We start from the raw sequence: 9,852 nt of genomic DNA, 5'->3' as shown, positions 1-9,852 counted from the left end.
AGGATGGGATCAGTGTGCTGGGGGGATGGATACACAAATCCTGTACAGTGATCGGGGAAAGGGGGGGATCTCTGCTATTATTAGTGATGTCACTGGACACAGATAATCCTATACACTGCGAGAGCCATCATTACCGAGCTTCATTGTGTGCTGGCGCTCTATAGCCAACTCCCATGACTTCTCAATATTGATGAGCGGACACCTATATTATCTTATATGATCCTTGGGGTGTCATCTCTGCTTTATATTCCCTGCTCTGTCTATTACTTGCACCTCTTACATCTCTCCTGCAGCAGGAGAAATGAGACTCCAAGGCTGGAGAAGCAGGAGATCTCACCTCTGAATTCTTATGGAAGAAGTATTTCACTCCATGAAGATGTGTGCACAGCACATGTGGAGTTTCTGCTCTGGGTAGGCTGACTATATGTCATACACAGTGCTGACATCAGAAAATCATCCAGGACTCATCAGGGGGATTTACTAAAGGATCTGAAATAAAATGTCTGAAGAGTCACTCCAATCATGTGCAGGCGACATCCTCATACAGGGATTTTCTTTTTTTCTTTTTATACTTTTTTAGTTGTTTTATAGGATGTTTATTGAGAACCCCAACGTCTGTTTTAGCAAACAGGGACTAGATCCCAATCCATCTGTTTTTAGCAAACAGGGACTAGATCCCAATCCATCTGTTTTTAGCAAACAGGGACTAGATCCCAATCAATCTGTTTTTAGCAAACAGGGACTAGATCCCCCATCCATCTGTTTTTAGCAAACAGGGACTAGATCCCCATCAATCTGTTTTTAGCAAACAGGGACTAGATCCCCCATCCATCTGTTTTTAGCAAACAGGGACTAGATCCCCATCCATCTGTTTTTAGCAAACAGGGACTAGATCCCCATCAATCTGTTTTTAGCAAACAGGGACTAGATCCCCATCCATCTGTTTTTAGCAAACAGGGACTAGATCCCCATCCATCTGTTTTTAGCAAACAGGGACTAGATCCCCATCCATCTGTTTTTAGCAAACAGGGACTAGATCCCCCATCCATCTGTTTTTAGCAAACAGGGACTAGATCCCCATCCATCTGTTTTTAGCAAACAGGGACTAGATCCCCACCCATCTGTTTTTAGCAAACAGGGACTAGATCCCCCATCAATCTGTTTTTAGCAAACAGGGACTAGATCCCCATCCATCTGTTTTTAGCAAACAGGGACTAGATCCCAATCCATCTGTTTTTAGCAAACAGGGACTAGATCCCCCATCCATCTGTTTTTAGCAAACAGGGACTAGATCCCCCATCCATCTGTTTTTAGCAAACAGGGACTGGATCCCCATCCCTCTGTTTTTAGCAGACAGGGAATGGATCCCCATCTTTCTGTTTTTAGCAGACAGGGAATGGATCCCCAGCCGTCTGTTTTTAGCAGACAGGGAATGGATCCCCAGCCGTCTGTTTTTAGCAGACAGGGAATGGATCCCCATCTTTCTGTTTTTAGCAGACAGGGTATGGATCCCCATCTTTCTGTTTTTAGCAGACAGGGAATGGATCCCCAGCCGTCTGTTTTTAGCGGACAGGGAATGGATCCCCATCTTTCTGTTTTTAGCAGACAGGGTATGGATCCCCATCATTCTGTTTTTAGCAGACAGGGAATGGATCCCCAGCCGTCTGTTTTTAGCAGACAGGGAATGGATCCCCAGCCGTCTGTTTTTAGCAGACAGGGAATGGATCCCCATCTTTCTGTTTTTAGTGGATAGGGAATGGATCCCCAGCTGTCTGTTTTTTGCGGGCAGGCAATGGATCCCCATCCGTTTGTTTTTAGCAGACATGATCAGATTGGATGTCCACTGACATTTGCCGCTCCATAGAGGGCAATGCATGGTCCGATTGTTCCACCTATGTGAAAGAGCCCTAAGTGCGAAGAAGCTCTACTTAAAACTTACGTTCTATTGGCCTGGCCTCCAGATCTCCAGATTCCTTGTTTTAAGTTCCTTTGATCTGGCTTCCTATTAGAGGGTGCCTACGTTCCTTCTCCATGGGCTCATTGTATGTAGGAACATAGTCACCTTCTCTTGCTCACTGCCGAGCTGGGCTATGGGAATTGTAGTGTGCATAGAACGCATCACTTGGCTCCAACTAGTGTGTACTGCTTATTCCAAACAAACAGAAATGAGTACACATACACAGTAACCGTTTCATGAAAAATGTATTACAAGGCCTTGAAATAATGGACGTGTATGGGGTGTTTTTGGAGAATAAAGATATTGTTTAGTGTCCGTTGATTGACACCAATTTATAAGACATGAATTCTTTCAATAGTTATTGATTTCGAAGGAGAATCCAATACCTATGCAGCATTTTGGTATTTGAATTTATTGTTTGAATGGAAAGAGATAACGAACAAGTAAAGAACATGGTTAAAATAAATCAGGCAGCTTAGTGCATTGCCCCCGATGTGTATAAGAGCAGTACAATGGGATTGCATTATTCCCTAAATTGGTTTACCAGTGTCACTGATGAAATGAATGACACAGTATGTGTATCGGTGTCACTGTTTCTCGACATTCTTCTCTTATTTGTCTTGTTTTAAACCCGGGAATAAAAAACATATTGTAAACTTTGTATCTTCTCTATAGACAGGAGGTCTACTTAGCTGTCCATTAAGAGATGGCACATAGAATCATAAAGAATGCAAAAAAAGAGAATAGCTAACAAGTTCTGAAGAGATTCCTTGCGGAGTATTAATGCATACGTGTTATTGTGCGTTACGGCATGCGTTAAGGTGCATTGCATTAAGGTAGCCAATGCATTATGAATGGGCTGTCATTGAAGCACAATGTTTAATAAAACCTGCATGACCCATACATTCAGAGCTGCTGATAAGGGGGGTCACACCAGCCCTCCTGTATGGGGATCTGGGCAGCTGACAAGCAGCAGGGGGAGATTGGAGTGTCAGGGGTGCAATTACTAGAACCGATCCCCCTGTGGCTTCTCCTCTTTCTCCTGCCAGCTTTCAGCTGTTGCAGGGGAAGCCACAGGGGGATTGGTCCCAGAATTTGCATCCTTTCTGTTGCATGGTTTTGTGCGTTTTCCACTTTAGAATTGCTACTCACGTTTAAGAAATAATGGCACTGCAAGTGTGTTGCTCGTTTGCAGAAACGCAGGCAGAAATGTTCATTTCTGCCTGCGTTTCTGTTACTCCCAGGTGTGAATGGAGCCTTTAGGGGCAAATGTAGATGCCTGCTTTAAAGCTGCAGCAAGTCAGAGAGAGCCTGCCTCATTAGCTGGTTGGAGGACAGCCAGCATCATCTAGCACTTTTCTCGTAGCCTTGACTGTCCCTGGCATTCATTAGATTTCAGGTCTTCTAGTCATCGAGGCTCAGCATTACATGTGGACATTATCCAAGGCGGTCTGCCTGCATGCCTCGGAATGCCCACGCCACTAAACTGTCACCCACCCACCAAGGCATTTTGATATTTGCATATCAAGACTGCTAACATCAGGGCTCTTGAGAATGGTACTGAGGCAGGGTGCTTTGATGTTTTTCAGAAAGCAACAGTATGTGCAGAAGCCTACAAGTCTCTCCCAGCACCCATGATCTGCCTGCATTGCATAGAGAAGCAATGAGACCAAGCAATGATGTCACTGGGTCTAAAATCAATTATGTAATGAAGACAAAAAGGTGTTCTTTAACCACTTCCTGCCTGCCATATAGCAGAATGATGGCCCCAAAGTGGTTAAGTTATCCTGACTGGGCATCATATGACTCCCAGCATGATAAGCTGCTCGTGTGCACCTGTGGGGGCGTGATGATCGGTGGTGCGGTGTGTCACTCTGACACACCACATCTCCGATCCCGGTAAAGAGCCTATGACGTAGGCTATTTACCATGTGATCAGCTGTGACCAATCACAGCTGGTCACATCGTAACCAGGAGGTGCCGTTTATCGGCTTTTTCCTGACAGGGGTTGTCTGCGCTGATAATCAGCACATTAATTATATGTGCAGGCCCACCAGGGATGCCCAATAGAGCCCACCAGGGATGCCAACCCGTGGCCAACAGGTATGTCAATCAGTGCTCATTAAAGATGCCAATCAGTGCCTATTAGGGATTCCAATCAGTGCCCATTAGTAATGCATATCAGTGCCTCCTCATCAGTGCTTCCTATTAGTGCCATTTTTCAGTGCCATCAAAAGTGCCCATAAGTGCTGCCTATGAGTGCCCATCAGTGCTGCCTATGAGTGCCCATCAATGTTGCATATCGGTGCCACCTATTAGTGCCACCTATCAGTGCCCATCAGTGCTACATATCAGTGCCCATCAGTGTTACATATTAGTGGTTCATCACCAGTGCCACCTCATCAGTGCCATCTGATCAGTGCCCCTCAGTGCAGCCTCATTAGTGCTTGTCAGTGCAGGAGAAAACGTACTTATTTACAAAAGTATTTTCAAAATTTTAGCAAAAAGAAAAAACCCAGAGGTGATCAAATACCACCAAAACTAAAGCTCTATTTGTAGGAAAAAATGATAAAAATTTTGTTTGGGTACAGCATTGCAATAACCATTCAAAATGCAACAGCGCTAAAAGCTGAAAATTGGCCTGGGCAGGAAGGGGGTGAAAGTGCCCTGTATTGAAGTGGTTAAAAAATGTTATTAGCATGTTGATGAAGGGGAGGGGAAGATGAACCAGCAAATGCAATATAAACACTGGGGTTGATTTACTTAAGGCAAATATACTGTACACTTGCTCCAGAGCTCAGTAAATGAGGTAAAGCTTCACTTTCCAAAGAATACCCAATCGCATGCGAAGAGAAAAAAAAAAAACAGAAATTGTGCTTGCGCATGATTGGATGATAGAAATCAGCAGAGCTTCCCCCTTAGATCTAGAGCAATTGCACTTGCTTACAAACTTTAAATAAAGCTGTCACTATGGAGAATATTGTAAAGTGGTTGTAAACCCTCACATATACCCAGTGAAGTGACTGGCCTCAGTTGATACACAGAGATGCAACACATTCTCCTACATAAGTTGTACATGTTCATTGGCAGTCTTCTCTTCTCTACATCCATTCAAAGTCTAGAATTTATAAAGCTTGTCCGAGTTGTCAGAAAAAAAGGGGGCAGAGAGCTGAAGTTACACTCTGCAGAGCTCAGTGAGGAGAGCTCTGACAGCTGATTGGAGGGAGGAGACACCCCCCCCCCCTCCCCACACAAACACAGGAGCATAGCTGAGGCTGTCAATCAGCTGGAGGTCCTTCCCTTGTCACTTTTATTCTCTTGGTGTCAGGAAAACTTGTAAGAAGTGCCTCATGCTGATAGCAGAGGAACGAGGCAGCAGACAGAAATTACACTTGGTGCTCTTAAAGTGGTTGTAAAGCTAAAAGGAGCTGTTCCCGCTGCCATCAGTCGAAACCTGTCAGTGGGGAACAGGGGGCGGGGCTGATCTGGGCTGTGTATCTGAAAAGATGCAAGCAACCTGGCTCAGGATCGAGCAAGCACGAGTACCCCCATAGGAAGCAGCTTCCTTTGGGGGCACAGGGTGAGGGGAGGAGCCAGGAATGCCAGCAGGGGACCCCGGAAAAGGAGGATCAGGGCTGCTCTGTGCATAACCATTGCACAGAGCAGGTAAGTATGACATGTTTATTATTTTTAAAAATAAAAAGCAAGCTTTTACAATCACTTTATTCAAGACAAGTACACACTATAGAGGGATATGTTTTGTTTATATTTAATTTCTGAGGTTTACAACTTAAAAAAAAAATCAATTTATTTTAGGTTCACCAATATAATCAAGTTCAGTTATTTGTACAGTGTATATAATCTTCATTAACGAATTAAACACTTACTAGCAGGTGCATCTATGGCTCTCAGTTTATAAGCATGCTGGGCTTTCTAATAAAGGTAGTAGCAATACCTGCATGCTAGTTGGAAGCATGTATGTGGCTGACTAGTAGGGACATCAGCTCATCTCTGCTGGAGCTAGAACAGGAGTGAGGTCCACCCTCTAAGTCATCCAGCTGTAGCAGGAGCCTGGAAAAATATTATTTTCTGTTTGGAGGTTGCTACCTGCTTATAGCAATAAATATTAAAATTATATTAAACACACCCTGAAAGACACACCAGATCTCACCCAGCCTGTCTTCAGGGAAACATAAGCAGGAGGAGCTTTTAGTCCTCTGGTTAAAGAAAAAAAAACGCAACCTTTGGAATACAGAGTCAAAATAAATATCAATAAACTGTTAAAATAGCATACAAATATATATACTGTATTTGAAATTAAATTATCATTATTAAATTATTATTTTGCCCATTTCTGCCAGTCACAGACTGTGTCATGCCCCTCCAGCCTGTGTCTTAGAATGAGAGGGAGGTGAAGCCTCCATCAATCTACATGTAACATCCTGCCTCCATTGTGTTTAGCTGGTTAGTGAGCATGGAGGAGGAGAGAGGGAGTGGGCTGCCATTTACCACTGTGTATACAGCCACATGTGTGACTCTGTAGTCAGATGATTTGCTCAGATATGATGGGGAGGAAATGCTCAGCATAGAAACTCTCAGGAAACTGAGCATGTGCAGAGCTGCCAACACAGCTCTTCAAAATCCCTAGCTGAATTGGGGACATGAACAGAAGGGGGAGATAGAGAGCCGCAGGATCAACCAGGATTTTTGCAGAATACAGAAAACGTATGGAAAGCATGTAATACAGCATTTCTGGATATTTTTTTTATGATGTGGGTTTTGTGATACTTTAATATTCAAAATATCATGTTTACCTTATTTAAAAAAAAAAAAAAACATTTTTTAAATTTTAGTGCTGAACCTAAAGGAAGGATAAATAAAAACAAGGAAGGAAAAGAAAATGTTGAATTTAATTTTATAGCGGATCTGGTTATGTTCAGTGGTTCTATTTGTAATGAATAAATCCCAGAGTCCTGTAGATTCTGACAAGTACAGGGATTGTTAGCCATTGTTGTTGTGATGATTGTCTCTTCTGGTTGTATAAAGGCTGTGACCTGTTTCATAAAGGACAGAAGGTTCTAACCTTTATAATCCAGGAGTTTATCTAAAGGGATATTTCGGGAGGGAGGGGGGATTAAGGAGATCTGCGTTTAGCTGTGTTGTGTAAAGGAACTCTCCAGCATCCTACATGAGCATTGACTTTTGATAATGGGAAAAAAGCAAGTGGTAAGTGCGTGAATTTCATTTTTCTGTTTCTCTTTAGTCTGGGGAACTTTATGCATTTGTAAATAAATAATCTACTTTAATTTTATAGAACTATTTTTGTTTTTCAAAAGAATAGATGCTTGTCTTGTGGTCTGCACAAAAGTTTTACTATTGGCGTCACCGATGTAGCTGCAACCCTTTGACTGCGTTTCAGCATAACATAGAAAAAGTGAATTATTCCGTCTCCAAATTAAGTGTATGGAAGTGTCCGTTCCTGGATGTATCAGTGGTCGTTAGCACAGTATGATTGCTGGCAAAATTTCGTAGCAGTGTCAGGATTTTGCTGTAAGATTCGTATGGAGATTTTGGAGCTGCAATAGGGAACATCTGTGTGTTTTTTTTTTTTTTTATTTATATATTTTCACATTTGCAAAAAGGAACAATACAAACTTATTACAAAAGGAACATTCTCATGCTCATCACAACGATGCTTCCAAAGATCTGTTGTCAAAAAGGGGGGGGGGGCATTTGCCCCCAGCATACATGGATAACAAGCTAACAGTCCAATGCAATTTGTACAACATATCTTCATATATATCAAATTTAAATTGCCAAAGAGGCTTTTGCAAAATCTCCCCCCGAATGGGAACATCTGTTTACATATAGAAATACCTGCTCACTCTGATCTCTGATCCATTTGGTCCTTCCCTGAAAATCTGCTGGGGCAAATCAAATGATCAGTACTGTACTTGACATTTTTGAAATCGTATGTAGGCAAGAATAGTTTTGTTTAATAAAGAATATTAACTGTGTAATGATTTTCCTTTCCAGGCACCGCCACGTGCCCTTCCGCCAATGCCAAGGTACTGCAAATTACAACTTTTAAAAATAGATACGAATTGCTGAAAATTGGGAACAAAATATTTATTTGAAATGCATATGTTAAAGCGTATGTCAACCTTAGTTTTTGGATAGCGTAAGGATAGATTAGAACATTGTTTCCTCAACCTTTTTTCAGTCAAGGCACCCTCTAAAATGATAGACAATCTCGAGGCACCCTCCAAAATTATGGACCGTTTTTAGGTGCCCCATTCTAAAATGTAAAAACTATTCTGATAGTTTTACATAATGCAGCAACATCAATATACGCAGAGCAGTCTTTAATATTGATTGGACCCTCTGCAAATATTTTCTTGGGCACTCTAAAATCCACTTATTACCTATTTGCAGCAGTGTGGGCTCAAGGGGCTGCTGCTTTGGGCCCCACAACAATAACTGGGCAGCTGCCCCTTTTGCCCTGTGTTAAAGACGGCCCTGAATATACATAGGACACACTTTTGCAAACTGGTACTGACTAGTATTCCAATGTTTCTCTTCTTCCTCAGTTTTTCTCTATCACTTAGCTAATGAGACCACAAAGCTGATGGACAAAGGCAAGGGGGGTGTCAAACAAGGATGATATGCAGGCAACTTCCATCCTCCTTATTAAATGATGATGTCATTGCTCGTTAGAAGGTTGACAGCTAGAAGGTTGTTATTGTGTACAATGAAAACCTGTGGCTTTGTGTAACTAAAAGGCAGATTTCATCCATCCAGCGGCTTGTATACAATTTTTGGTCAATTTTTAGGCATTTTGCCAATGCACCCCCTGAGAAACCTCAAGGCACCCCAGCTGAAAAAGGCTGGATTAGAACCCCTGTCAGATTTTACTGCTTCTGGTCCTGATGACAACGTTTAAACAGATTTCAACAAGTGAGCTGAACTCTCCAACATCAACAAAGACAGAATGAAAAATGCTTTATATTGTAGGGTAGTAGAAGGCTAAAACCCTTCCATTTTTGTGTGTGTCCCTGTTGTAGATTTCCTCTCACTTCCTGTCCGGTAAAACTGTTGTCAGCAGGGCGGAAAATGAGGGAAAATCTCTTTATTGGGGCCGTGGCTAGCAGTAAAAAACAGACCGAGTTTTTGTTGTAGTTATAAAATGTATATTCCAGATATAGGTGCCAATAATCCCTTTATGTTTAGTGAAAACAGAGCTAGGTAAGTAGATGAGGACATTCTGCATATAGTGAGTCTTTATAATATTCATATAGCCTATATTTAACTATGTTTTTTAATGAATGCATTCAATACAAAACTGGATTAAATGTGTATTTATTATTTGCTTGCTCCTTTGATTTGAGTATGCCAGGTTCACACTAGGTTCAGGTCTTGTAATAAAAATATAGTGCATGTAACACACTTAAAAAGATGGCTGCAAATGTACCAGCCCCTGCAATGAATGATCTTCCGATATATCCCTCTCTGTAGAGAAATAGCTTCAGCTAGGGGCCAAAATTTACCCCTGTAATCTGTTACAGTTCTTTATTTATTATTATTATTATTATATATTTGTTTCCTCCTCGCATTTGATTTTTTTTTTCTGTTTTTCATGCAATCACACGGAAATCCTATTTTATTGCCAAAGCTCATTTCAGGGTAAGTTAAAGTACTTCTGCATTCCAGACCTCAAACGTAGGCATTGTTTGTTATAACTTTGTAAAGAATCAAAAAAGGAAATTTACCAAATTGCCTAGGGTTGCTTTTTGACTAATGAATAGATTGGTGCAATTGGTTGACTCTAAGGCCTGGTTCACACTAGTGCAATTTCAGATGCAACTTGAGCCGCACAGAGTCAAGGGAATTCCCAT

General features: G+C 41.8%; 1 protein-coding gene across 1 annotated transcript in view; it reads left to right on the top strand.

Moving 5' to 3' along the window:
• Positions 1-4,016: 4,016 nt before the first annotated feature.
• Positions 4,017-9,852, top strand: part of TMEM237 (transmembrane protein 237) — a gene marked incomplete at its 5' end in the record, with an annotated part of 58,502 nt that continues 52,666 nt past the window's right edge. Inside the window, 2 exons of the mRNA XM_082260482.1 lie at positions 4,017-4,060; positions 7,994-8,025. Coding sequence (XP_082116608.1) covers positions 4,017-4,060; positions 7,994-8,025 — 76 coding nt within the window. The remainder of the gene's footprint in view (positions 4,061-7,993; positions 8,026-9,852) is intronic.

Source organism: Pelophylax lessonae, assembly GCF_965119305.1.
Source record: "Pelophylax lessonae genome assembly, chromosome: 6".
Taxonomy (NCBI): Eukaryota; Metazoa; Chordata; class Amphibia; order Anura; family Ranidae; genus Pelophylax; species Pelophylax lessonae.
Note: the sequence above shows the minus strand (reverse complement) of the source record. Positions and strands in the feature narration are given on the sequence as shown.